This window comes from Felis catus, chromosome A2, assembly GCF_018350175.1.
Source record: "Felis catus isolate Fca126 chromosome A2, F.catus_Fca126_mat1.0, whole genome shotgun sequence".
Taxonomy (NCBI): domain Eukaryota; kingdom Metazoa; phylum Chordata; class Mammalia; order Carnivora; family Felidae; genus Felis; species Felis catus.
The window spans coordinates 1,197,595-1,225,473 of record NC_058369.1 but is presented as its reverse complement, the minus strand read 5'-3'; the positions used below and the strand labels follow the sequence as shown (position 1 = coordinate 1,225,473).

General features: G+C 64.6%; 2 protein-coding genes across 2 annotated transcripts; one reads left to right on the top strand and one right to left on the bottom strand.

Moving 5' to 3' along the window:
* Positions 1-459: 459 nt before the first annotated feature.
* On the bottom strand, positions 460-25,558 carry CSNK1G2 (casein kinase 1 gamma 2). Its single transcript, XM_023243302.2, has 12 exons — positions 25,420-25,558; positions 8,956-9,391; positions 3,308-3,348; positions 3,107-3,176; positions 2,867-3,015; positions 2,508-2,742; positions 2,358-2,443; positions 2,202-2,286; positions 1,968-2,116; positions 1,722-1,805; positions 1,516-1,622; positions 460-1,388 (listed from the first exon to the last, which is right to left on the bottom strand). Exons 2-12 carry the CDS (start codon positions 9,137-9,139, stop codon positions 1,334-1,336), a joined length of 1,245 nt encoding a protein of 414 aa, XP_023099070.1. The 5' UTR covers positions 9,140-9,391; positions 25,420-25,558; the 3' UTR covers positions 460-1,333.
* Positions 19,273-27,879, top strand: LOC123381380 (translation initiation factor IF-2-like). Its single transcript, XM_045042082.1, has 7 exons — positions 19,273-19,321; positions 20,842-20,982; positions 21,884-22,015; positions 22,948-23,088; positions 24,308-24,439; positions 25,212-26,125; positions 26,659-27,879. Exons 1-7 carry the CDS (start codon positions 19,273-19,275, stop codon positions 26,668-26,670), a joined length of 1,521 nt encoding a protein of 506 aa, XP_044898017.1. The 3' UTR covers positions 26,671-27,879.

Below are 27,879 nucleotides of genomic sequence, written 5' to 3'. Positions count from 1 at the left end.
ATGTATGGACGTGGGGGACACATTGAGTGCACAGCATCCACCAAGAAGATCACTCGCCCTCCATGCCGCATTCAAGGCCACTTGTGAGAGTGTCCTGGGGTGTCCCACCCTGTCTGGTGGCTGCACTGGAGACCCAGCCAGATGCAGCTGCCCCCCCCCCGCCCCCCCTCCGTTTCTCCTCCAAAAACAAGCCATCCCGTTAGGGTTTCAGATGCACCTGTGTGGAGCCAGACCCAAGGTGACCTGTCCTTGACTCTCATCTCGGTGAACAGCTGTGCCTGCAGCCCCCAGACGGAAGCGCACCGAACTCGGACGCCGATCGGAGCTCAGCGGTGCTGCTTCCGACCACCCCTTTCTCCCCAGCAGGAGGGTCACCGCCTCTTAGCCTGTCCCCTCCCCGGGGGAGGGAGGATACCGCCAGCCGGGCCTCCTGGAAACACCGGACGCCACACCCGAGAGTGCTTTCATTTCCTTTATTTTTTTAAAAAAGCCCCTAAATCCTATGGCTTCCAGGAAGCGCCGAAGAAACCGAAGTGCCGCTTCTGTACACCGTGTAAAGCAAGACCTGGACACACACCCCACCGCCGGGCCGTCCGCACGACCCACGCGGGGACCCGCGAGAGCCGCACCGCCACGGGGGCTGCCCGGCCCCGAACGCACCCGCGGGGCTGGGACGGGGCTTTAAGGCGCTTGTCTCCCGCTGCTCGGCCGGCAGCGCGGAGCGCGGACGCAAAGGCGCCCACGCACCCCCCCCCCCCCCCCCCCCCCCCGCCGGGCCCGGGAGCCAAGGGGGGGGGGGCCGCCCCCAGGCTCCGGGCCCTGGACGCGGCCCCGCGAGCAGGTGTCGCGGGAACCGCCGCGGGGCTGTGCCCGCCGGCCCAGGCTTTGGTGCAGCATTTTGGTTGGGGGGCCGCCCCCACCCCACCTTCCCCTGCGGTGCGGGGAGGCCCGGGGCGGGTTCGCCCCCCGGCAGCGTCGCCCACAGCGCCCCCTCGAGAAAACGGCCTTTGGATCGAGGGAGACAAGCTGGACTTTATGAAACCAACAGGGCGGCCGACTACTCACTTCGGCGGCGGGAGGGGCGCAGGGCGGGCGGCCGCTGTGTTTCGTTTCCTTGTTTCAAATAGTTAATGCTCTCGGAGGGGAGGACTAGACACAGGTGTAGAAATTTCGGCCAAAGTCTGTGTGAAGGAGGTGACCCCACGAGGGGGCGGAGGGGGGCGGGCAGCAGCGGCCGGCCCTGCAGTCTGCGTCTGGGCTGTGGGCCACACAGCCACGGACGAGCTGGTCCCAGGGGCTGCGGTGGGAGGGTTCAGGGCACCACTGTCCCGGGTCACTTGTGTCGCTGCGCCGATTTTCTCTTTCTTCTCTTGAAGAAGCAGCAGCACCTGAACGGGGTAGCAGGTTCGGGGGAGGTGGGTGTGGGGGAGGGGAAATACGCGAGGGGGAGGGGGTGTGGAGCCCGCCCCAGGCGTCCCCACCCCCCCCACCCCCGCGGCTGCCCAGGGGCCTTACTTGGTGTCATCAGTCACCTCCACCTCTGCGGGCGCCGTGATGGGGGCGTTGGAGTGACCGGCAGTGGGGTCGTCCGTATTCAGCTCCCCGTTGGTGGAGTTCAGCGCCTAGGATTGGGGAGGGGTGAGGTGGGGGGAGTACAGTAGGGGAGCCAGGTGGCCCTACCCCACCCCCACATCACTGGGGCCCTTGCCCCGGCCCCTCACCTGGTTTTTGCTGTACAGCTGGGCTTTGTCCCGAGGCTGAGGCTGCGAGGGCAGGTCGGTGTGGACCGTGCCGATGGGGGTCGGCTGCAGAGGGGGGGGGGGGGGAGGAGGGGGGCAGGACGCAGCGCTGAGGCCGGGCGGCCTCTCCCCACCCCCCACAAAGCCGGGGTCCCGCTGGCAGCAGGCACCGAGGCTCCTGGCCCGCCTGGGGCCCCGCCCACTTCAGGAACCCGGACCCCCACGTACCAGGGGCTTCCCCGCCCAGTCGTACTCGTAGTCGAACACGAAGCCGCTGCGGTCGAAGAGATCGGTGAAAAGCTTGCGCAGATAGTCGTAGTCAGGCTTCTCGAAGAAGTCTAGGCGCCGCACGTAGCGCAGGTATGTGGCCATCTCCTCTGTGGAGAGCCGGCGGGGACACAGGGGTCAGTGGGGCGCGCGGGCAGCGCGGGCCCGGGGCGGTGCGGAGCGGGCGTCCCTCACCTGGGAAGCTCTCGCAGAGCACCTCGATGGGCGTGGCCCGCTTGGTGTCCCCGATCTTCTGGTAGCGCTCCTTGAGCGTGTCGGCCTGCGGGGACAGCGGTCAGCCGACGCCGACCCGGCGGCGCCCCGCGCCCGCACCCCCGGCCCCGCGCCCACCTTGAGCCCCTGCCAGGGCAGGCTGCCACGCAGGAAGTACATGAACATGTGGCCCAGCGCCTCCAGGTCGTCGCGGCGGCTCTGCTCTGCGGGGGGAGAGCAGGTCAGCGCGGCCCGCGCGCCCCCCCGCCCGGCCCGCGCGCGGCTCACCCTTGCCCAGGTGCGTGTTGATGCTCATGTAGCGCGCCGTGCCCGTCAGGCTCTTGTGCTCGCGGTACGGGATGTGCTTCTTGGTCTCGGGGTCGATGTACTCCTTGGCCAGGCCGAAGTCGATGATGTGGATGGCGTGCTGCCGCTTGGTGCCCGGGCGCCCCACCAGGAAGTTCTCGGGCTTCACGTCGCGGTAGATGAGGCTCTTGGTGTGGACGTACTCCATGCGCGTGATCTGCGGGGCGGCGGGCCTCAGGGCCGGCCCCTCGCCCCCCGCCCCGCCCCTCCCCCACCCTCGCCCCGCCCCCGCCTGTCTCCGCCCCGCCCCCGCCCCGCCCCCACACGCCCTCGGCCCGCACCAGCTGGATGGCGATCATGAGCACCGTCTTGAGTGTGAACGTGCGATCACACAGGTCAAACAGGTCCTCCAGGCTAGGCCCGAGCAGCTCCAGCACCATGGCATTGTACTTCCCACACGGGCCGAAGTAGTAGACCTGAGGGACGCCCTCTGCAGGGGACGACGCACAGACCTGTGAGGACCCTGCCTGCGAGGCAGGCGCCCCCCATCCCGGCCCCGCACTGCGCCGGCGCGCGGGTACCTGTGGCGCTGAGCTGCTTGTAGAAGCGGTACTCCAGGTGCAGCTGAGGGGCCCGGGACTTGATGGGCTCCTGGGAGGGGCAGGTAGACGTGGTGGTCGGGTCACCCAAGGTGCGCGCCCACCGCCCCTCCCCCTCCCCTGAGACCGGGCAGCGGGGACAGATGTGGGGCTGGGAGGCGGGAGGGGGGGGCCTGGACTCACCAGTTTAATAGCTACGTATTCATTTGTATAGAGATTCTTCCCTGTGGAAGAGAGGCTTGTCAGCGTGGTACGCACCCCACTGCAGGGAGGAGACCCCCCGCCCAGGGGCCAAGCCCCCCCCTTGACTTGACCGTGTCCTAGGAGTAACAAGAACGCCTACGAGCCCCACCCCCACCCCCACCCTGGGCTCATGTGCCCCACACCCTCATCCTAGAGCCGCCCACCCTGCCAGCCAGCCTCTCCTCCCCCTCCAAGCCCCACCCCGCCCCCTCAAGGGGGCGGGTCCCAAACTCCTCTCTGTTGGGACCCTTCCCTCCAGCACGCCAGCTCGCTCCAATTTCTCCCATCTATAGAAACAAAGAGAACAGACGGCCGCGGTGATCCCGGGGCGCCCCCCTTCCGCTCCCACCGCGGAGAACCAGGAGGCGTCCAGGCCCCTGCCTCCCCAGCTCCCTGGACCCCGCCTCCCCCTCACTGTGGAGCAAGCCCCCCCCCCCCCCAAGAAGTCCCACAGAGAGGCCTGTCCTGGTCAAATCCTGCAAAGGACTCACCCAGGGTGCTGCATACCCTCCTCCCGGCCCTCAGGGTGGGGAGCTCCCTCTTCCCGTGCAGGAAGGAACCTGTGCTCCGGTGACACCCTGCCCGGCAGCACCTGGTAGGCTGAGAGTCCCTGGCTGGCTTCTCGGGGCAAGAGAGTCACCGCACCTTGGGGCTGGGAGTGTGTGCTTCGTGGGTGAGAGACACACACAGCCCAGGGCACACGGCCTTCCCAAGCCCATCACCAGCCCTCAGGACCCCCAGGGAGCCCAAACTTACAGAGCTGTCAAAACTCGAGCCCCTGGCGCCGGCAGTACCCCAGATGGGCCTTCCGGCAGCTCGGGGCTTCTGTGAAGGGTCTCACCTCCCTGTGTGCGGACACCCGGCCCCCACCTGCCGTGTGACGGAGGGGCCGCCCGACCCCTCGAGTCTAACTGCTGGCCCCCAGCCCCTGTGGAAATGACCGTGCATGGCGCTGTGCGCGCCTGTGCCCCTGCCCGCACTGTCCTGTCCCTGCCCTTGGACTGGCCTCATCAGGCCCTGAAGTCCACGGACGTGGCCCCCACATGGGACACCTGCTCCATCACCACCTGTCCCGCTGTCCTGAGTAGGATCCATCGTGGGAGAAGGCCTCGGCTTCCTCTCCATCCCGGTGCATGGTCTGGGCGACACCCGCCCCGATGTGATGGCAGAGACATGGCTGAGTGCCGCCTCACAGGACACGGCCAGGGCTCCCCACGCACGTCAGCCCACCGCATGGGTCACCGCCCCGCCCCATCATGCTCCGAGGTGTCTGCACCACGGCGGCGCCCGGCGGGGGGGTGGGGGGGTGCCTGGCCCTGCGTCGGACACTCTCGGGCCTCTGTTCCAAGTGGCCGTTTCAGAGTCGGCCTGTCAACGTCCCCAGAAGGCTGCAGGAGAGGCTGAGGAGGGGACATGCCGGCCCCAGCCACGACTGGGAATTAACTTCCCTCGCTGATGTTTTCGGTTCCTGGTGAAGAGCCTGCACGTCCTTTATTAACTTATTCCGGAGGCACTGGGCAGGTCTGGGCACACTTACAACGGTACTGCTCTTCAATTTTTATTTTCCAACTCTTTGTTGGTCAAACAGAAAAATTCATTTCTACCTGCTTCTTGAGAGATCGCTCTGGCTGTTGCGTGCGCGTGATCACGCCTCTGGGCTTAGCCCCAGCTCGCTGCTTCCCCGGTCGGTTTTTCCGCTTCCCCCGTTTCTTGCCACGGCCTGGAAGGGGTGGGCAGAGGGGCCCCATCTTCCCGCAGACCTCGGTTCACTCGGTGTGACAACTGAGAGGCTTCCTGCCGACTCTCAGCAGGGAAAGAAAGTTCCCCTCAAGCCCTGCTCCCTGGGCTTTGATTACAAATAGGTTTTTGCCTCCTGTGTTATGAAAGTTTCAAACCAAAAACATGGAAAACCGGTGCAGGGAAGACCCACGTCCTTACCGCCTAGATGACATCAGTAACCTGCTCTTCGTCCCACTGCGTATCTGCGCACCTGTCACCCCTGCTCTTTTTTTATTTTCAGGACAGAGCGCAAGCGCCAGTGGGGGAGGGGCAGAGGGAGGAGGAAGAATCGTAAGCAGGCTCTGTGCTCAGCGCAGAGCCTGGGACCGTGGCCTGAGCCAAAATCAAGAGTGAGGCCCTCAACCGACCGAGCCACCCAGGCACCGCTGGATCTCCCTTATTTTTCATTGAAAAAAAAAAAAAAAAGCATCTCAAAGTCGCAGACATCAGCAGCCTGTCCCGTCAACGTCCCAGCCTATTAAGACCACGGATTAAGCTCAGGGTGGACCCAGTTCTCGTTCTCCCCAGGGAGACCGTTACCTGTAATGCACACACCTTACGGGCCTCGGACCGGGAGCTCTGGCAAACGCGGAACCCTGTGCAATGCCAGCCCTGTATCGGGACAGAAAACGTGGCCACCACGCACCCCCCTGCCCGGTCAGTCTCCACCTTCACGTCCCGAGAGGGAGCCTCCGAGGCGGAATCATCCGGCACGTTCTCTCCTCCCTGGGTCCTCCTGCACGCCGCGCTGCAGCACGTCCATCACGGGAACACTGCCTGGCTTCCTCGTGACCCTGGGGGACGACCACCCCGTCCCCAGGGTCCTTCTACAAGCACGGCTGACGTGAGCGGCGCCACATGGGACCTCCGACGGGCCGACCGGCTCCCTCGTCTGGCAGGTTTGCTGGGGTGGCCCCCCCGTGGGAGGAACGCACGCGGCTGCCTTGCTCGGGCTCCTGCGGCGGAAAGCCTCCCATGCTCCCCGGCTGTTGGCCTGTCTGCTTTTGCGAAGTGTCCGTTCACATCTGTCGCCCGTTTTCAACTTTTTAAGAAACCTCTACAGCCCACGGTGGGGCTCAAACTCATGACCCCGAGATCAAGAGCCACGTGCTTCTCAGACTGAGCCCGCCGACACCCCTCTCGCCTGTTTTTCATCGCAGCATCTGCGCGCAGGAACCAGCGCCTTCACACGGTGCCCTGTCCGAGCGTCACACTGTGCAAGCGGTGCCCTGCCCCGCGGCCTGCCCAGCCTCGCTCTTAACCACGCGTTCTCATAAGCAGATGTTCTATTGAGCCTTTCTGGGAACTGCTAACTTTACTGTGTCCTGTTGAAGAAACCTTCGTGTTTTGACCGCACACGTGAGTTCAGGGAGAGCCAGTCTCCTTGAAGTGCAGCCCCGAGGTGAAGGTGAGAGTGGGTGTGTCCGGCACGGCCGGGGGTCTGGGGACGCGCAGGCCGCAGGGGCTGGAGCTCAGGCACTGGGGGCTCTGGGAGCCTCGCCCCCTGCACGGGCGGAAGGCGAGAGTCCAGAGGCCAGACGGGAAGTACCTCCCGAAGGGTCGCGAGCAGGAGGAAGGTTCCGGGGGCCACACAGGGCTGGAGCCGTGGCCATCCAGCATGCGGAGGCTGCCCTGACCTCCCCTGACATTCGGCCGAGAACCCAGAAAGCCCTCGCCTCGGGACCGGGTGGCTCCAGGCTTCGAGTAAGGTCAGCCCTCAGCCTCCCCCTAACGGAGCCAAAAACCGGCCCTCGCGCTATCGAGAGGGGTCTCCAGGACAAGGCAGAACCCCGACCAATACCATGAGACACCCACAACTTCCAACACGTTAAACACCACTCGTGTAGAAAAGGAGGCAAATCAGAGAATCACAAGGAAAAACACAGTCAAAGGCGCCAAAGACCTGGCCTGTAAAACGGTTACGAGTAGGTTTGAGGTTTAAAAGCAAATGAACAAGCAGCTGGGAGATCCCGAGAGAGAGAAGCAGGGGTCGAGCGGAGTCACAAATGCCGCACAGAAAACCAAGAAGTCACCAGAGTGACTCCACCAACAGACTGGACGCGGCAGCAAAAAAGAAGGGTGAACTCACACGAGAGCAAAAGGCAACTGGAGTGAAGCAGGGAGAAAAACTACAAGAAAACCAAAGAGCAGCCTGAGGGACCTGCAGGAAAGCATCGAACCCTCTCCACACGCGTGTAACTGGAGCCTGAGGATGCAGAGACACAAACGGAGGCAGAAAAAACCCCGAAGAAATAATAACTGAAGTTTTTCCAATTTAATGAGGAAGTATCGTACACACCTACGCGGCTCCAAGGAGCCCCCACCGGGACTGTCACAAAGAAAACCACCTTAAACGGCGCGGGATCAAAATCGGACGCCAGACGTAAAAAGGAGCTCTCGGACACGGAACGTCCAGCTTACTGTCATCAGGGAAGCCCACACGAAAACCCCTTCACATCCACGCGCACGTTCAAGGTGGAAAAGCCTGGCCGCTGAGATCGTGGCGAGGACTGGGGTACCCCGGACCTTCACGTGCTGCCCGCGGGAGCTCAGAAAAGCTACCGTCACTCTGGAGACCAGTCCGCACTTTCTCATCGACACACGCCTCCCCTCCGACCTGGGGCTTCAACAGAAACACTCGTGCGTGGGACTCGGAGAGGGGCGCTCAGGCCAGTTTTATTCACGGCGGCGGAAATCTACACCCGGCTGAGCGTCCCTGAGCGGGACGACAGACGTGGACGATGAGGTGCAGTCACACAGACGGACAGGGTGACAGACAGCAACCGGTCACCTACACGCCCAACCGCAGGGACACTCGCAAAACCTCGCAGAGCAAAAGCCGGGCAGAAAAGAACACATACCTCAGTTTCAGAAAACGCTTTAAGCTACCAGCCGCTGCGCCCACGGCCCAGCGCACGCGCTCTTCTGTCGGTGCAGAAGACCCCTGCTGTACAGACTTGTGATCCGGACACCAGGCCGCAGGTCAGGACCGGGCCCGCTGTGTGTCCGTCTGCGTGCGCGAGCCCGCGTGTGCACACGCACGCATCCTAACGGGGCAGGCGTGCGTCGAGGCGGCTCCATCTGGCACGAGCTGCAGACTGGTCACCAGGTTGCCGGGGGCCCCGCTGTGCAGGCCGGGCCGGGCACACCTGGTCCGTGCTCTGGGGAAGGCGCCAGTCTCTCCCGTGAAGCCGGCAGTGTCAGTCGGTGAATGACAGACGCCTCTGGTGTTGGAGCCCAGCACCCGCCCCGCCCGCCCCACCAACCTGCACGCGGAGACTGGAGCCCAGCCCCTGCCCGTTGCTGGCTCAGAAACCCTGAGCCTGGGGCCGGGGAAGCCACAGACAGGCAGTGAGACTCCGCAAGCCCAATCCTGGCAGCCTCTGCAGCGGCTGAGGTACGGCTCTGGCTCAGGACGGGGAGGTCAACCCAGCCCCGAGGGGCCACCAGTGACCCCGGCCCCGGCCCCGGCCCCGCTTACGGCTGCTGAGCCAAGTGCGGAGAGGGAGCCGAGCTCTGGCTTCACCTTGCACATGCACCCGCACCCACCAGCTAGAAGCTAACGGCTTCCACGTGGGTCCACCCACACGGGGGCCCAGACCCCCCCCCCCCAAAACTGGCCCTCAGCAACGCAGGGGTGAGGCCGGGCACCCGCCCCTCCAGCACAGCCTCCTCCTTTGGGGGCAGAAACTCACACGTACCTGAATTCCCAGTCCCGACAATCTGGAAACCATCTGGGAGCGGTGACCGCGGCCCGGCCAGGACCTCCCCGCCCCCGAGCCCCAGAACGGACACACGAGAGGGCTCACCTAGCCGGAGCTCCCCGAAGTTGCCACAGCCTATCTTCTTCCCGACCCGGAAGTTGGGGCCCACCATCAGGACCCCCGAGCTGGTCCCCGAGCTCCGGACGCCATGGCTGGTCCGGCCGCTGGCCTTGGACATTCTCCGACCCTCCTCCGACTCCCCTTTCCCTCCTTTCTTGTCAAAATCCATGAGTTTGTGGTACCCTGGCCTCTCCACGGTGACTCTGCTGCCGAGCAAATCCCGGGTCTGTGCAGACCTGAGGTTGCGGGCGGCTCTTCGGGGCTAGTACACCATGGCGGCCCGGCGGGCTCCCTGCTAGTGAGACGTGGGCGCTGGCCAGGGCCCGGCCGTGGCGCTCATCTCGGTGGCCTCGGGGTCGCGTGCAGAGGGAGGACACATTCTGTTGACCGGTCCCGCCGCCTCAAATCTCGTGGCTCCCAGCTGGCGGAGAAACGAAGGCACAGGTTACAGTCTAGGCTGGAATCTGTCCCCCTGCCCCCGACGCAGCCCCGGGGTCCAGAGCCCAGACTGGCAGGGAAACCCAAGACTGTGGTGTTAGCGGAAAACCACGCCACAGAGGCTTGTGCAGCACAGTGGCATCCTGGAAAAATCTCTCAAGGCACAGATGCGACCGGGACTTTCTGGGGTGCACAGGAGTGCAGTGACTCAAGCCATTGTGAATTGCATGTGTGAGGGGCGCTCTGACCCCCACCCCGTGGCTCAAGCACAATTCTGCTGGCAGAGATGACGGCCAGTCAAGTGACAGGGGCCCTAGAGCCTTAAAGCCAGGTGTGGAGACCAAGGCTGGGTGCAGAGAGGGCTGGGCCCTCTCCCCAAGCCAAGGGTCTGCTCCTCGGTAGAGAGAAGACAGACAACAGAGCAGAATGTGCCCAAGGTTGGGAGACAGGCCCTCACCACTGACCTCAGAGGCCCCTGAACTGCACCCCGCACAGCACCCCACCCCACGATGTCCCTGGGCCTAATTCCAGGAGCCTGTGACCCCGCGGTCAGGTGGGGCCGCGGAGGATCCTGACCCTGGCAAGGCTTCACTTGGGCAGCAGCTGCCGAGGGAGGTCGGGCAGGCTCCGAGGTTGACAGGGCACAGGCCGTGCGAGCCACCAGGGTGGGACTGGCCTTGGCCCCTTGGGTACGAAGCTGGCCTTGTGGAGGGCGGGGCAGACACTGAGCAGCCCCCAGGATGCAGGGGGCAGGCAGGCAGCCACCCCAGCTGGGTGCAGTGAGGGACAGGTGCCCACAGAAACCACCCTGGGTCTGCGTCCCCAGGCCCAGCCCTCCCCAACCACCCCCCCACCCCCCGTCCCTGCAGCCTGTGGTTGCCACCAAGCTGGCCTCTCAGCCACGCCTCCACCTGCAACCCCCCGCCAGCTGCTCGCGCCAAAGCTGAAGGATCTCCTCAAAAAGAAACCACCAATGAGCTCCTCTAAGCGCCCCCTACCAAACGCGTCCCCTTTTAGAGTCTGAGTGTAGCGCCAGGGGCCACACCGCCATCAGGCCCAGAGCGCCACAACCCAGCTTGCGAGTTCCCGCCCCACAGGCACCGGACGCCTTCCCACATCCTGCAGAGGCCGTGCACCTCTGACCGTCCGTGAGCGTCCGCCAGAGCCCAGGCGACAGAAGACAGGGCAGTGTGGGCACCGCCGGGCTCAGCGCCGGTAGGGGCAGGCAGCGGTTTCACCTCGAGGGAACGACACCGAGGCTGGGTGAGGGGGGTGGGCAGGGCGTGGAAGCGCCCTTGCCGCGGGACGTCCCAGGGAGGCAGTGACCGTGTCACCTGACCCCAGTACTCCCTTGACGCTGACCGGCCCAGGGCTGGGGGGGCCCCCACAGAGGGGGTCCGGGGTGTGGTGCACACACACATGCCCACGCACACACGTGCGCGTCGGCATCGCTTAGAAAGCTCCTCCCATCCCCCTGCCTGAGCCACGAAGACCTCAGGCCCTGCCTGCCTTGGGGGCCATCGCTCTGGTGCGCCCTGGGGACCCTGGGCCATCGCTCCAGTGGGTCCTGGAGGACCAGTCAGGAACAGGGCCCAACCCCAAAGGAGGATGTCTGCACAGATCCCCAACTTCCTCGCTCCATCAGTGGCATGGCCTAGAACAGGCAGGGGGGATGGGGTCTCAGGACGGGGGCTGGGCTCACCTGGGAAGGAATGTGTACGTCTGGGGCCGATGGGACCCGTCCCCCGACCACCGTGAGCGCCCAGAGGCCTGCGAATACCTCTGTCCACCTGAAGGTGAGTCTACACGGACGGACCCTAGTCTGAAGTTTACTATTAGAACAAAGTCCTCCACCGGCTGCAGCCGCCCCCCTGAGCTCATGCCAGAGCCTTGCTCCCCGCGCATGGTGGGGGCATCAGGTCCATCCGAAGAGGAAAGCCAGAGAGGACTTCTTTCCTCCGCAGGGTGGAGGCTGCCTGCTTTGGCTTCGAAGTCCCTAGTTTATTGTTATTTGCATTACGGAGATACGATGCACGTACCATACAACTCGCCCTCCAAAAGTGTACGATTCAGAGGTCTTCAATACATTCAGTTATGCAACCGTCACCGTGATCCAATTCCAGAACATTCCATCAACCAAAATAAAAAACCCCATCCCCATCCAGCAGTCACCCCCCAGTACCCACGAGCCCCCCCCTTCGTGTCCGTGGATGAGCCCGTTCCGGACGTTTCACACACACGGGCTCACACCCCATGTGGCCTCTCGTGTCTGCTTCCCTCCCTGAGCGTCACATGTTCAGGGTCCGTCCACGGGGCGGCGGGTGTGGGCGCCTCGCTCCTGCTCGCGGCCGAGGGACGTGTGCGTGCGCGGTGGACCAAGTGTATCTGTTCGTCTGTCAGCGGACGTCTGGGTCGTGTCCATCTTTGGGTGCTGAGAAGTGTGTGTGTGGACGGACGCTGGTGCACAAGTTCCCGTGTGGACGCGAGCTTCGGTTTCTCCCAGTGCACACCGGGAAGTGCACCTGCCGGCTCAGACGGAAACTTCCAACTGGCAGCACGACTTCCCGGAAGCCCGCACACCGCGCACAACGGTGCCCTCCAGCCCCGGTGCCGCGGTCTGCGGTGGGTGCACTTCTAGTCTGCAGCCCCCCGAACGCCTGCTTTCCTTCCAGACACACACCTTCCGTCACAAAGTAATTAAGGACGTACGCATGTGCACACACACACGTGCACAGACACCATGGACAGACAGACACAGACACACACGGGCCGCCAGAGTCAGTCAGATGGAAAATCCATGGGAAATCAAAAGACTCCAAGGAGACAGAACTCGCGCTCATCTCATGATCTGCACTGTCCCGATGACGGCAGAACTCAGGGCTGAAGGGCCCCGGGCGCGCCCCGAAGAGGAAGCGTCGAAGAAACGTGGCAGAAGCCAGGAGCGGGACCTCCTCGGGGCCACACAGAAGCAGGCGGCCAGGGACGGCCTCCACGCAGATGAAGCCAGGGGGACACACACTCGGGGCAAATAATGACAGATGCGGTCTTCGTCCTGGGGCCTGGCACGCAGCTTCTCAAACCCCGGGCGCCTCCCGAGTGATGGGAGGGTCTCTGCCCTTCTGAAGCAACCCGTTCCCGGCACACAGGAGCTCATGCCGGGACAGGGCGCCAAAACGGAGCTGGAGAGGCTGCGGTGCAGAGCACAGGGGCTGGGGAGGGCTCGGCGACCCCCTCTGCAGGCAGGGAGACTCAGCTCCGGACTCCGCCCCCCACCCCACCCTGCACACAGGCTTCATGGGGCAGGAAGCACCTGTACCACTCTGCCCCGAGGCACACAGGAGCCGCCCCTCTGGACGCCTCCCGCTTTTGCACCTTAGCCCGCAGCCCTCCTGGGAGGCCCCTCCTCGGCCCTAGCAGCCCCCTCACCCCCTGCGCAGTGACCCCCACCTGCGCTTCCAGGTGGGAGGCGCCCTCGGTCCCCACCCCAGATCGGCAGGCACGCCCTCCATCTCCGCCCGGCCTCGTGATCTGAGGTGCAAACCCTTCCTGGGCGCGCAGAGCCGCCCTCTGTGGGCCAGGGAGGCCCGCGTGCCCCTGTGGGACGGCTTCTAGGGTCCCCTCTGAGAGATCCCTGTGACGCTGGGGGGTCCAGGGTCTGGCAGCAGCCTCCACCAGCCTCCCCACTCCACAACAGGCTCCCTCTGCGTGCGCCTCCCTGCAGCCCCTCGTGGCCTCATGGTCCCAAGGGGGCCTCTGACGGCCCAGCGGGCAACAGAGACCAGGCGACCGGGCCCAACGCTGGAGGCCTGCTCGTGCACGCACCGCCCCACCGCCGGTCCCGGAGCCCACAGGTCCCTCGACACAACGCCGGCGCCCCCCAACAGCAGCTTCCCCAAGCCGCGTGCTGGCCAAGGGTTGGTTCACGTCTGCCCCTGTAGGTCTCCTTACAACAGGGTGTACGGCCGCCACGTGGGTCACCACCCGCAGAGGACGGCAGGCGCCATGGAGGCGGGGGAGCAGCCCTCCACTGCGACCCCTTCCACGGACAGCCCGGAGGACACCGGCCCCTATTCACGAGGAAAGGGCCACCACCCCACAACCCCAAAGGCAGCACAGACTTGCAAATGTTCCGGACGGTGGCCAAACTCAGCATGCCCTGGCAGGCCACCCCACCCAGCACGGGCCACATGGGAGCATTCTGGGTCCCCTCGGGACACTCTGAAAGCCAGATGGGACCCGCAGGGGAATGGCAAGAGCGAATCACGTGCTGGCGGGTGGGAAGCAGGGACAGGGACGACACAGCGCCGCTGAAACAGGTCTGGGGCCAGAGCCTAGTGAGAACGATGCTGCTCCAGGTCCCAGGAGCGGGCAGGGGCCCAGCCCGGCATACCTGGGGGAGGCAGGGTAACCCGAGACCTCAGGGGAGCGGAAGTGTCTGCTGTCGGCCCAGGCCCAGCGCCAGAGCTAAAAATAATTGTCCTGGGGGAGAGGGCCTCCTCCCATCCCTCACTTGGGCCGAAAATAAACCCCGTCCCAAGGCAACCAACGTGGGCCCCGGTTCCTGACACGGGGTAGGACCCCCACCGCAGGACGGTGTCCTGCCCCCACCGCAGGGACCACTGCCCAGCGCCCAGGCAGAGCCCCTGGAAGCTGCCGGCCCGCCGTGGCCACACCGAGCGGGTTTTGGAGAGATTGCTCCGGGCCGGGGCAGTGCCGTCCTGCGAGCGCCCCCCTCGGCTGAGTTACCTGCTGTGGTTTTGGGGGCGTCCCCCATCTTGTCAGGGCCAGGGGCCAGCTCCCCTGGTGGAGGCTCCAAAAACCCCCTTCTCTGACCGGCCCCACTCAGTGATGTCACAGTCCCTGGCTGACATCACCAGCCCCGGCCCAGAGCTGGGGCACGTGCAGACGCAGGACTAAGCACAGGTAGGAGCCGGTGGTGGGTGCGGACTCAGCAGCACGCGCCTCACTCGGGACCCAACCGGGCATCCCTGGGCACGCGCATCCCTCCCGAGCTTGCTGACGTGTAGGCGAGGCCCCCTCCCCAAGAGTCACCTGGGCTCAGGGTCACAGTGCCCCAGGAGCCCCGAGTACCCCTTGTGGGTGCCGCTCCCCAGGAGCGACCTGGACCCCGGAGACACGGCCGACCTTGTAGCAGCAGCCGAGAAGTCCAAGGTCACCCGCGAGGTCACGTTATGACAAAGAGGAAGGAAGCGGCCCCAAAATGGCAGGCACAGGCGCCAGCCCAACCGGCCCCCCGTGACGAGGCCAGTGTTGACGCAAGTTAAGCAGAAACGGATCGTCACAGTGGAGCTACAATGAAGGACCCCAACCCCAAATAAACCGGGAGGGACTGGACACCCCCCCCCCGACCCCCACGGCGGGAGCTGCCAGCTAACCGGCGGGGTGAAAGCAGGAGAACCGTCATCCGTGGGAACCGCAGACACAGGCTACGCGTGCCAAGAGGGTGGCCTGAGGTCACTTCTCAGTGACCAGGAGGGAAAGGCCGATGTCCAGGGTGAGCGTAAGCCCGCAGGCGCACTGAGGGGGCACAGGGTTCCTGCCCAGGGTCCTGGCCGGGACGCAGGGACAGGAGACAGGCTGGTCCCATCACGGCAGGCGAGGGACAGAGGCACAGGTGACAGGCTGCTGGGCCGTGAAGAGTAGGGGCGTCCAGAGCATTGTACTTTTCTTGTGACCTCTGGACACGCTAGAATTCTCCCAGAATTAATCAGATTACAAAAGAGAGGCAAGGTCCCGACCACAAGCCCCACGGCCTAGACCGTGGCCACCAGGACCGAGCAAAGAATTGTCAGCAGCCGTCCTCCAGACGGTGGGGCCATGGCGAGGCCCAGGGTCACCTGCCGGCACTCCTGCTCTATTTCCAGCGGCAGGAAATGATATCTGGGAGGCTGGTGACCGTGGGGCCTCTCTCTGCACCCAGTTGCGTCCGAACATTTCCGTAACGAAGGGCTGAAGGCAAACGGGAGGGGTCCGGGGTGACGGCAGGGATGCCCGCGTGGCTGGTCCGGGCGCAGGCCCTCCACCGGATGGCTCGCGTGAGACACTGGGCCACTAATGGCACGAGCGTCCGGCTGGGTCCTGCTGCTCAGGCAGCACTGACTCTCCCCCCCACCCCCCCACGCCCCGCACACAGTCCACACGGAGCCGTCCAGCAAGGAGTCACCGTCATGTCACCGGAAACACGCTCGGTCGTGCCGGACGTGTGCCAGGGCTCGGCAGCTGCCTGGGGCTGGTGCACACTGTCCTGGAGGGCGCACGTCTGGAACCAGCCATCATCAGCAAGCACCCGCCTGTGCCCACAAACCCCCACCCGCACCTTTTCACGGAGCTACTGCCTGTCGAGGGGGCAGGCGTGTCCCACCGCACGTGATGGTCCCCAGGGCGCCGCTCACCTGGCAGGCCCACCGGCCCAGCGGGACTGCGACCGCGACGCCAGCAGCACGGCAGTCCTCGGGGTGGGCGGGCTTGTGTCCCCAGGAAGTCACGTCCTGACCCCCAGAAACGTGACCCTATTTGCAAATCAGGGTAGGCCCTCTCCTCAGACCAGCGTCCCCGCGAAGAGAGGACACAGGTGCAGGGAGGGGCGGTCACTACCTTCACGGTGACGGCACACTATCCAGAAACGACAGGACGCAAAAGAGAGAACAGGCAAAGCCCCAGAAGAAACACAAACGGCCCCACGACGGCGGGCCACGTGCACGGCCTCGGGAAGCGCGGGCTGGCACCCACGCACTCCGGACTTTTCCATCGATGCGCCCCGTAGAGCACTTCCTCCTCCTCCGCCTTCCCGGGGCGCTCACTCCCTCTGGCTCGCTCTGCCGTAAGGCACACAAAGACCCGTGTCGGTGACGGTTTAGTCGCGGGCGAGGCTTCCGGTCAACGGCGTTGGAGGACTCAGGCGTTCCACGTGGATTTTCGGCCGTCAGAGGCCGGCGCCCCCAACGCCCGTGTTGTTCAAGGCTCATCGGTGACGGAGACCATCGCCACCGGTCAGGCTGTCGGAGACTGAGAACAGGAGTGGCGCTGAGGAGCCACAAGAGCGCGGGAATAAAGACCGTGAGGTCAGCAGAACCGTGCTTCGTAGGGGACGTCCTCCAAGGGGGCGGAGGAGGCGTCCGCACTGCCACAGGCCCGCAGGGGGACAAGGGACCGCCCACCGCTCTGCAGGTTCAGTGGCCTCCGCACAGAAAGGAAGCAGCGATGGTGCCACCCCCCAAAGCACGTCCCTGTGTGTGGGCAGAGGTCCCAGAGGTGGCCTCTCGGGCTCAGGGGCCCCTCACAAGCTGGGGTGTGGGGAGAAACGCCAGGACTCCCGCGTCCGCCTTTCCCACGCAGGGATCCGCTTTCTCCCTCCAGGTGAGTGCATATTCCACCATGAAAACAATGCACAACAGTGGGGGAGGAGGGGGGAGCAGGGGAGGGGGGAGTGGGTGTGGAGTGGGAAAGAGGAGGGGGAGGGGGAGGAGGGGGAAGAGGAGGGGGAGGGGGAGGAGGGGGAAGAGGAGGGCAGAGGGGGGAGGGGAGGAGCGGGGAAGAGGGGAAAGGAGGGGGGAAGGAAGGGGAGCCAGGCGGAGCTTAGTCTCCTCCCTTCTGCCCCAGGCCTGGCCACCCTCAGGGGTGAGCTCGGGGTACAGCACACGCGAAGCCTCCGGGCGTGCAAAGGTCAGAGGCCATGGTGTGGGCCCTGGAGGGCCCCCAAGGCCCCTGCAAACCACCCAGAACGCACAGAGAGGGCACTGCCCCATCTCTCTGGTTCTATTGGGGCTGCACTGGGCTACCTGCGGGAGGGACTCCCTCAGGGTAAGGACCACCCCTCGACCCACACGCATCCCCCAGAACCAGGCACGGCAGCGGACCAGGGACCCCAGTGACTCTCGCCAGGGCCGGAAGGGCCGACAGCTTCGTCAACGCAGGCGACACGGAGGCAGCAGCCCCCCCGGAAGGAGTCTAGCGCGTGCCCCATGTGCCCCCCACTCAGCCCACACCTGAGCCTCCACGGGGCCTTCCAGGGGTTTCTGTCCCCACCACAGTTAGAGCTGCGCCGGCCGTTCAGGGCGGGCACCGCCTGGCAGGTCCCACGGTTGAGCGCGCTCCTGTGTTCCAGATGCCCACAGGGTCGCGCTGAAGTGCCAATGGTGCCCACCTGCCAGGCTCTGAGGGGCTTCTCCCAACGTCCTTTCATGTTCCCCTGTAGGGTCAGCACGTGCTTAACCCACGTGCGCGCACGGCGTTTCCGCCACCTAAAACCACCAAAACCAGGGCACTGACTCTGTGTCCTCACAAGGCCCACGTGTCCCTCGAAGACACTGGACTCACCACTCAGAGGGGGGTGGATGAGGGGAGCCCACGGCCTCAGGAGCCGGGAGACCTGCCGCATGAGGCTCGGGAGCCCGGCTTTCTAGAAAGTGCCGGGCAGTGGGGAGCCGGGCCTGCAGAGAAACCGGTCAGGGTGCCCAGAGGAGGCAGACGTGCCCGGAAAGGGATCAGACCCTGACCCAGGAAGGAGACACGAGTGGCCACTGTGGAAAACGGCCACCGGTTCCTCAAAAAGTTAAACACGAAGCCACCAAGCGACCCAGCAACACTGCTCTTCAGTGTCCACCCAAGAGAACCAAAAACACACGTCCACACGAAACCGTGTCCACAGCAGCCAAAAGGCGGGACACAGCCCACACGTCCACAGACGGGTGAATGGATACACACGCGTCCACCGTGCACGCGCACGTCCCTCGGCCGCAGCAGGAGCGGGGCGCCCACCCTCGCCACCCCGCGGACGGACCCGAACACACGACGCTCAGGGAGGGAACCCGACACAAGAGGCCCCGCGGGGTGTGAGCCCACGTGTGTGAAACGTCCAGACAGACTCATCCACGGACGGGAAGGGGGCTCGTGGGGACCAGGGGCTCAGGGGGCTGGGGGGGTGGCTGATGGGGATGGGGCTTCTTTTGGGGTAATGGGATGCTCAGGATTTGAACAGAGATGACGGTTGCACAACCCTGTGACTGTATTAAAAACCACCAAAGTGGGGCCTGGGTGGCTCAGTCAGTTAAGCTTCTGACTTGATTTCGGCTCAGGTCACAATGTCACAGGCTCACTGAGTTCAAGCCCCCAGTCGGGCTCCGTGCTGACGGTGCAGAGCCCGCTTGGGATTTTCTCTGCCCCTCCCCCATGCACGCACAAGCGCTGTCTCTCTGAAATAAACTTCAAAAACAAAAAAATTTAAAAAACAAACCTACCAAGGTGCACATTCCAGTGAATTTGTCCGGTTTTGTGAATTCGTCTCGACTAAAACCAAGCGGAGAGTGTGATGTGTCAATAACGCTGGTGAAAAAGGCACAGTGAGAGGGGAGATCCGTGCAGAAAGCCCACAGCCGGGGCCACGCCTCCTGCTCAGGGCCCGTGGGGCCACAGGAAGTGTATGACGCAGGAGAGGTGGGAGGGCTGGCTCGGCGACCCCAAGCCGCGCGCTCAGCCCCTCGCAGTGGCCCTGGGCGAGCCCCCTGCCCCCACAGGCGCAGCCCACGGGGAGGACACAGAGCTCGCTCGGCACAGCTGAAGGCGCACCAGGCCCAGTGAGGGGCTCGGGGCGACGGCAGGACCCGCACTTACCTGCGCAGGGCTCACCAGGAGCTGGCCGACCTAAGGCACACGGGACGCCGCCCTCCCCATGCAGCAGTGGGGACCGGTTCAAGACCCAAAGAAACCCCACAGCTGCCCAGCCCTTGCCTCTGGCCCCAGTGTGGCAGCCCCTAGATCGGCCCCGAGACGGAACGGTCCCCAACACCCAGGAGACCGCACCAGAATTCACTCGCAGGACTGCTGAAAACGCGGATTCCATCCGAGATGCCGATGCGGGTGGCCGGAGCGGCCGGAGTGTGGCCTGGGGGCCACCGTGAGACCGTGAAGGTTCCGCTCCACACTTCACAGGCCAGTCAGCCACCCGCCCCAGCCCAAAGCGGCCCTGGCATCAGCAGCCAGGTAGAGCGGATAAGAACGCAAGGCGCGCAGTGAACACCAACTCCTTTCGGTATGGCTACGCCCCTCGCGGTCTGGGGGACACGCTTATCCCCGGCAACATTTGGCTGGCTGAAACCGAGGTCCCTAGACACGGCCGACTGACAGACCTCCCGAGAGCCTCCTGGTTGCAAGGGCGCTAATTTTCTACTCAGTCCTGTGTACTTCTTAAGATCCAGCATTTCCAAAGAAAATTTAGCTTCCAAGGGGTGACGAACCGGACTATAAAATACACACCCTGGGGCGCCTGGGTGGCGCAGTCGGTTAAGCGTCCGACTTCAGCCAGGTCACGATCTCACGGTCCGTGAATTCGAGCCCCGCATCAGGCTCTGGGCTGATGGCTCGGAGCCTGGAGCCTGCTTCTGATTCTGTGTCTCCCTCTCTCTCTGCCCCTCCCCCATTCATGCTCTGTCTCTCTCTGTCCCCCCAAAAAAAAAAAAAAAAGTTGAAAAAAATAAAATAAAATAAAATACACACCCAAACGGGAAGAAAACACCAAACCGTCTCAACAACCTCTAACAGCAAGGACACGCTTACGTGACCCTAAATATGTTGAGCAAAACAAGATAAAGTGAGTTTCACCTACTGTGTTTTCGCCAAGGCCACCGGTGTCCTGTCAACTAGCCGTGTGGCCCGAGTCCCATTCCCACCGGGGGACTCCACCGGGGTCACCACCCAGCGACCTCAGCCGGGGAAGCCGAGGCCCAGGGGTGAGAGGCACCGGGAAGCAGGGGGCCAGGGCAAGAGCCACGAGGTGGGTGGGGACCAGCCGAGCAGGGCCCTCAGGTTTGGAAGGAGACAGTGCAGCATCCGCTGTGGCTCTCTGCTCTCCACCAACCAAGGACATCTCCTGACCAGCTCCCCGGCCCACCTGGCTGCGGGGCCCTCCACCCAGAACAGAAGGCAGACCCCCCCCCCTCCCCTCCCCTCCCTGGGCAGCAGGCACGAGTCCTCCCCCTGCAGCCAGGCGGCCAGCAAGGAAACCAGGAAGAAGCAGGACACAGCAGAGTGGCAGGGAGGCACAGCTGCCCCCTGCGGGGCGGGCGTGGGGCGACCCTGACCACCAGGGAGCCACAAGGCAGCACAGGCCACCTCCCCAATGGCTGCTGGAATGACCTGCCCCCATCGCCTTCTCCCCACCTGCTTCCTGAGCCTTCCTGCTCCGGGGGGCGAGGGAGGGCCATACTTTATAGGTCCGGGACTGGGACCGAGAGCCAAGGAGGCCCGGCCACACCCCCAGGGAGGCCCCAAGACCCAGGGAAGCCCAGAGACCCTGGGAGGCCCCGAGACCCTGGGAGGCCCCGAGGCCCCGAGACGGGCTCCAGCTCACGGCAACAGCTGCAGGTTGGCAGGAAATCTCTAGGGCGGGGCTCTCACCCGGGACAATCCTGCCCCCAGGAACAGTGGGCGACACCTGGGACATCTGTGGCCGTCACGACTGGAGGGCTCCTGGCATCGCGTGGGTGGGGCCCGGGACGCCGCTCAGCCCCCACAGCGCCCAGGACGTCCTCAGAGAGCGATCCAAGCCCAATGTCAGCAGTGCGGAAAGGAAGACAGCCGAGTCTAGAAAGTGTCCTCAGCAGAAATTTCCAACAGACCCATCAGTGCAGCTGAAGGAGAGAGAAGGCGGCCCAGAGCGGGGGCCAGCGGACTAAGAGGGCGGGCCGTGAGCGAGCAGAGCCACGAGCCCCCCGACCACCCTCCCTGCTGGTGTAACGGCAGAGGCACAACCCTGCGCCCCCGCCCCCAGTACGTTGGCTCTTCCTGAGTCGGCTGGAGGTGAGTCCTGAGAGCCAGCGCAGACGCACAGGTGGCACAGTAAACACACTGTAAAGACATCTGCCCCCCAGCACAGCCCCTAAGCACTTCTAGAACCAGTGAGAGAGCCCTCAGGTGCCTGCGTCCAGGCAAACCACATCCCTGTCTCCCCCGCCCCCGCAGCCCCCAGCCTTTCTGGAAATCTCTGTCTGGGATTTCTAATCCCTGGGGCACCCAGGTGAACCTGGAGAGACTAAAACGTCCTCAGTCCCTCTGCTGGGAAGCCGCTAGAGGCGTCACTCGACCGAGGGGTGCTGTCTAGAGCCCCTACGACCACAGGCTGGCAGAAAAGTTCCACTGGGCCCACTCCCCGCTGGGTCAGCCACCCCGCCTACTCAGTGCCCAGCAGCCCGGTCCTGGGACCACAGCAAGCAGAGACCCCCGATGACAGGCACAGCCTCTGGGGCAGCACTGGGAACGCTTGCCCGTGGAGGCCATGTCCGCAGAGGGAAGAGTTACGCGGTCTCTCCAGACCCAAGGCCAGATGAGCTGTCAGCTCCAGGAGGGTGCACGACTGTCTTCGGACTCTAAGGTATCACAGCCCAACAGGAAGGCAGGTAACAACACGCCACGTCCCTTTCCCCCTCTGAGACAGCAACTGCCGGCCCCGGGGCCCCCCCAGGAACCACTCAGGGTCCGGGAGGAGGCGCTGAGCCCCGCGGAAATGGCGGGCACCTGGCCCCCCCGCCAAGAACCCTCCTGGAGTGGCGCTTCTGGGGGGAGCTGCCCGAGCGCGAGAAGCACCCCCTTGGCGGTGGGGGGCGGGGGGAGCGATGGCCCCTGGGCGTCCACCCAAGGGAGTGAGGCGTCCCTTCCCCACCCTCCCCTGCACGCACTCTGTCCACGCCGGTCCCCACGGCCACCCTCTCCGCTGAGGGACTCGCTCCTCCGGGTCACTGCGGCTCTCGAGAACCTCGGGAGGTGTAACCTGAGAGCCGACCTTGCACCCCAGCTCCGGCCTGCTAGTTGACTTGACTGCCTTCTCGCGCCACCAGGAACTCACAGGAATAACCCAGCATTCGACTATGGCTGTGGCCGAGCTCCCAGAAGGGAAAGGACCTGTCCCAAGGGGGAAGGCTCCCAGAGGGGACCTCCGGCTGCCCCCCCCCCGAGGTTGAACAGAGCACGTGGGAGGCCTTCTAGAGAAGGGGACCCCAAACAAGGCCTGGACAGGAGCGGCGTGACAGCCAGGCCCAGAGCCACGGTCTGTTCTTGGGAGCAGGAAGACACGGGGTTTCTGAGCAAGGAAAAGATGTGCTGTCATCCCCACCCTGTGACAGCGCCTCCGGCCCTGCGTGTGGACCCCCACGCCACTAGGGCCCTGCGCGAGCACGGCCTGCACCAGAAGCTTCTGTAGAAGCCGGGCAGGAGAGAGACGTAAAGGCAGGCCACCATCCACGGGGAGAGTGAGGGCGGGGGAGTGCTTACAAGCAGGCTCCCGCCACACCCACTCCTGCGTGGGCCGGTCCCGCGGGCACCGGGGAGCACAGGCGTGCGCGCTGTCTTCCACACTCAGAGGGTCTCTCAGGGCTCGGCCCGGCACGGGCTCCCCAAACCCCAAAAGGGGAAGGGAGCAGACTCGAAACCGCCCTAGGTGGGGTCCTCCCACGCCAACCAAGACTTGGTTCGGGTGTCCCCTTCCCCAAAGGTTCACGGAGTGTGCCACACGTCAACATTGCCGACCAGTCATCAGAGCGCGCCCTGGCGTGTCCCGCCGCGTAGCCCAAGACCCCAAGGCATCCATCGGGTGCGACGGGCCACCCGACACTGACGCGGACCCCAACCCCAACCAGCACGCCCACACTGGCCTGCCCAATGCCACCAAAGGCCTGAAGGCTGGCGGCCCCCAGCACCCCGTCTCTCCTGCTCCTTCCCCAGCCCTCTGCCCATCACCTGACCCAGGGCCTTGATGGACTTCTAACTCCTCACAGGAGGAGACGGAGCCCCAGCTGCTCAGGCCTGGGTTTTCAGGGCCCACCTGGAATGAATGTACCAAGAACCCACCACAACCAGGACAAGGGACCCTGGCTGCTCGGGAGGTGGCCTGGGACAGCTCCATGGGGGCCGGGGGATGGGCACCAAAGGCAATCACGGGACAAGAGGTTACTGGGCATCCCAGGAGAAACGCCACCCTCCATAAGTACAGCCCTGAGGGAACCGGGTCAGCGGGGGCCCCCAGACCTGTCCCAAGCATTTACTCAGACCCACCAGGAAATCCCCATGGACACAGATGACACCGTAGGTGTCTGGAATGTCCACTGATTAGCATGCCGGCTTCCCCAGAGCAGGGATGAGTAGATGGGAAGGCTTTCAACTTAAAAAAAAAAAAAAAAAAAAAAAAAACACACACCTCACCTACTTCCTCTCTCGACCCACAGATAATTACTATGTAATTAAGAGAAAAAGGAGGAAAGCCAGCTGGAACCGGAACCAGGAGTTCAAAGAAGTCTGTCTTCACAGGGGCTCTGTCCTCCCCGAGCAGGGACACGCCCAGGACCAGGCAATGAGACGCTCATCCCCAATCCCCTCGAGAGAAATGAGAAGTAGTCAAAATCCGACCACAAGCCCCTTTACCCAAGAAGGTCCGACTGCCACCCTGAGGCAGAAGAAGCAAGCCCTGTGCCCCATGACTACTGCGAGCCCGGAGCCCCTGGGGTTCTGCCCACCGCTGGGGCGGGGCGGGTGTGTCCAGCCAGCTCCTCTCACACCTCCCTCCCCACGGCCCCACGCAGGTCACACTTCCATCAGCCAAATGCAGCACACACAGCGGGGCCCCCCAGCCCCTTCCAATTATCAGGGCTACTGACACCATTCTGGGAAGGAGGGGGGCAGATGATCTCAGGTGTGTGCACCCCCTATGCACTCCCAGAGGTGCACAGTCAGTCCCCAGCCATCACCCTGCCCATCTACTTGCAGAGCCTGGGGGTCCCTTTCCGGGGGCACAATTTGGAGACACGAGCGAAAAACAAAAACAAACTACCAGGGAAACCGCAAACTTCCCCCTTTCAAACCTGCGGGTCTGGCTCCCAATCTGTTCTCGTCACAGACACCACCTCCTTCGGCGGTGACCAGATCAGGTCCCTGCGGACATCACCCCCCTACACTGGGGCCTTTGTGCTCCCACTCATCTCTCACACCCACGAGCTACAGGGGCCTGAGCCTGGCCATGTCCTTCAGGGTAGGGACAGAGGACCCACGCAGATGGAGCCCCAGCAGATGGATGATGCGTGGACACCCCCGGAGGCCAGGGTCCTCTGTGGGGAGACTGGGAACAAAGTGCTGGAGCCCTCCAGGGCCACTGCCCACAAACAATGCCATCCAGAGGCCAAGAACCCCCAAGCCTGCCTAGGACGACACCCCCTAACATGAAAGCTTCCCCAGAAAGTTGGGGCAGAAGGGGGCAGGGAGATCAGCGTGGCCACCGCCCCGGGCGCATAGACACCTCACCCCCTCCCTGATCCGAAGTGTTTCCGGAAAACAAAACCGGTGGCAAGGGCGGAAGGGGGAGGGCACAGCCACACCGAGGCAGCAGTTCCCAAGCAGTGCCCTGCAACAGGTCACCCTGGACGAGACCCCTCCTGCTGCGGGTCTCGGGCTGCACGCCCCTTCCCCACCCCAGTGCTCCCCACCCCCCAGCCCCTGCTCTTCCCTCAGGGCCTTCAACACCACAAAGCCAGGAATGGGTGGGTGCGCTGGGGCAGGGGTCCAGGGTGAAAGATGGAGGGTGGGGGACCTGGGGAGTGGGCAGTGGGGTCTGAAGTCAGGAGACAGTGGAGGAGAGCAGGGTCTGGAGTCAGGGCACACCGGGAGTGGGCAGGAGGGTCTGGAGTGAGGGGTCCGTGGAGGACAGCAGAGTCTGGAGTGAGGGGTCCGTGGAGAACAGCGGGCTCTGGAGTCAGGGGGTCGGGGAGGACCGTGAGATCTGCAAGGTAGGCGCCAGCCGGAATGAGTAAGGCCTGAGCCCGGGGAAAGGGGCAAGGTCTGGAGCGAGGACGCGGCGGGTAGAACGCGGGAGTCCCCGGGCTGCGGGGGACGTGGGGTTGGAGTACGGGCCCCGGGGGCGGGGGTGAACAGGGTCTGGAGTGAGGGGTCCGCGCGGTGGGGCGCGGCGGCCCGGGCGCGTGGCCGTGGCAGCGGCGAGGGCGCGCGCGTCCTTACCTCGGGGCCTCCGCCGTGGCCGTGGCCGTGGCCGGCCGGGCAGCAGGCGGCCCGGGCTCCCTCAGCAGCGCGGCGCGGGCCCCCGCTCCGGGCCCCGCTCGTGCCGCGGCTCCGGCTCCAGCGCCCGCTCGGGCCCCCGCTCCCGCGCCGCCGCCGCCGCCGCTTCCGCCGCCGCCGCCGCCGCCGCCGGCCTCCGCATGTTGGCGCGGGCCGTCCCCGCCGCGCGGGCGCCCGGCTCGCCCCGGTCTCGCAGCGTCGCCCGCGGCCCGCGCTTACGCCCCGGCGTCGGGGGAGGGTCCGCACCCACTGCGCAGCCGCCGTCCGGCCCGGGGCGCGCGACGGCTCAGCGCGGGGCGGGGCTTCGAGGCCGCGGGCGCCGCCGCACGACGGCCGCCGCGCTTTGCGGCCGCTCCGGGGCTGCCAGACCGCTGGCCGCGGGGGGTTTCCCGGAGGCGCGCGCCCCGCGGCTCGGGTGGGGGCAGGGGAGAGCGCGCGGGCGCGCGGGGAAGGAGCCGGGCAGCGTCCACCCTCCCGGGGGCGGGGCTCCCGCCGCTCGCCCGGGCCCGCCTGCCGTCGCCATGGCGACGCGTGGCCGGCCGCCCCGCCGCGCTTCTGTGACGTCACGGTCTCGCCACCTGACGTCACGGCCGGGCGGTGGCGCGGGGCGTGGCCGGCGCGGGGACGGGCCGGGAGTGACCGGGACTCGGTGGGGCGGCGCCCGCGATGCGCAGCTGAGGGCCGGTCAAGGCGGGACGGGGGGAGCGCTCCCCGGGCCGCCGCCGGCCGCGCGCCGCGGCAGCGGAAACTCGAGGGGCGGGGGCAGGTCCACCTGATCTGGCGCGGCCTGCAGGGCTTGCCCTGGGCTCCCAAGGTGGCTGCCGGCCAGGACCCCGGGCGCGGCTTTCCCGGGGGTCCGGGCAGTGAATAATGGGCAGGGCCCTTCACGAGGTCTTGTGGGCAGCGTGGGGCAGGGCCCAGTACTCTGGAAAAAAGATGTGATCAGGTGGAAGAGTGCCGTCCTGCTGGTGGCGGCCAGATGGGATGCAGAGAAAACCGGCTGGGAAGAGTCCGGCCGGAAGGGCCAGCGGCCGGGTGCCATGAGCGGGCGGGGCGGGGCGGGGTGGGGTGGGGGTGGGGGGCAAGCCAAGCGCTCGCAGAGGCTGGCGTTGGTAACCCAGGACTTCAGCCACCTCCATTCCGCCTCAGTCGGTGCTTTCTAATCGGTGAACTTCTTTCCAGTTTATCTCTTAACTCAGGCAAAAGAGCCTGCAGGGCAACCATCCCCTGATGGGAACCAAAATTTACGCCAACAAGCAAGAGGGGGACTGCCCCGAGCCAGCAAGACCCCACTCGTGATGGACCCCGGGACAGCGATGTGCTCGACATCACTGGCCACACGCTCATACCCACTGACTTTGTCCCACAGTTTCCTCATATAAACCTGGAAGTATTTTCGTCATTTGGGAGGGGGTCTTGAGACGCTAGTCTGCTTTTGTCCCGGCGTTGGCCTCACTGAAAGAAATTTCTCATTTTACCGCCACTCGGGTTCTCTGCCTTTGGATTTTGTTGGCAGCGAAAGGCTGGACCTGGCCTGTTTGGGACCCCCGGAGCCAGGTGCTTTTGCACCCCTGGACCCCCCGCCACGTTAGGGCTTATCCTGCCACACCTTTCTCCAGCCCCCTTGCCCTGTCACCACCTCCAGGGAGCTCATGCCACATTCCCGAGTTGTCCTTTCTCACCACATCCTGACCCTTTTCCATAAAGAAGTAGATTTGTTTAAAATCAGCCTCCTCCTAAATACAGTGCTCAATGGATTACCAGGAAAGAAAGGAAGAAAGAAAGAAAAAGAAAGAAAGAAAAGAGAAAAAGGCAGAAAGAAATCCACCTTGTCCACCAGCCAGGCCAGGGACCACATCTGCTCTGCTCACTGTGTCTGTGCACCCAGCAGCAGGCACTCAGTCTGTGTGTGATCACGGCGTGTGGCAAAGGAATGACGGAATGAATGAACAGAGTTCACAGTCCTTCCAGATTCTGGAGCACTCAGGGGTTTGTCTCCTCGGACTTCCCGGCCCCATCTCTCCTCTCTCTCCTTCCTTAGGAAAATCTGCTCTCTGCGCTCAGTTCCCAGGGGGTCAGGAAGCATGGTGGCCGCTTCTCCAGAGGAATTTCAGCCTAGCCTTCACCCTGAGCTCCAGCCTCGCCCCTGTAAAAAGCTGCGTGGCTATGCAGCTGAAAGATCACGGAAAGTGAGGCCAAGTCTGGGGTTGTGCCCGTAAAAGGCTGTGTGACGATGCACCGATCACCCACCCTCTCTGGTTCTCCGCATCCTCATCTGTAAGTTAGGACTATCCATAGCCTCCTCAGGTATATTATGGGAACTCGTGGAGAAAGAATTGCCAGCACAGGACCGTCTGCCTCAAATGAACATCTCTCTAATCGCTGAGTCTCTGAAAAAGCAAA

What these genes read in the sequence shown, in the direction of transcription:
- LOC123381380 (XM_045042082.1), top strand. Translation starts at nt 19,273, where the DNA reads ATGCCGATGCGGGTGGCCGGAGCGGCCGGAGTGTGGCCTGGGGGCCAC. An exon ending in ATCCAAGCCCAATGTCAGCA is followed by an intron (nt 20,983 to 21,883) that starts GTGCGGAAAGGA and finishes GGGCCCCCCCAG; the next exon opens with GAACCACTCAGGGTCCGGGA. An exon ending in CCTGCCCAATGCCACCAAAG is followed by an intron (nt 23,089 to 24,307) that starts GCCTGAAGGCTG and finishes TTCTCGTCACAG; the next exon opens with ACACCACCTCCTTCGGCGGT.
- CSNK1G2 (XM_023243302.2), bottom strand. Translation starts at nt 9,139, where the DNA reads ATGGATTTTGACAAGAAAGGAGGGAAAGGGGAGTCGGAGGAGGGTCGG. An exon ending in CTTCGGGGAGCTCCGGCTAG is followed by an intron (nt 3,349 to 8,955) that starts GTGAGCCCTCTC and finishes TCTCTTCCACAG; the next exon opens with GGAAGAATCTCTATACAAAT. An exon ending in ACTGGGCGGGGAAGCCCCTG is followed by an intron (nt 1,806 to 1,967) that starts GTACGTGGGGGT and finishes CCCCCTCTGCAG; the next exon opens with CCGACCCCCATCGGCACGGT.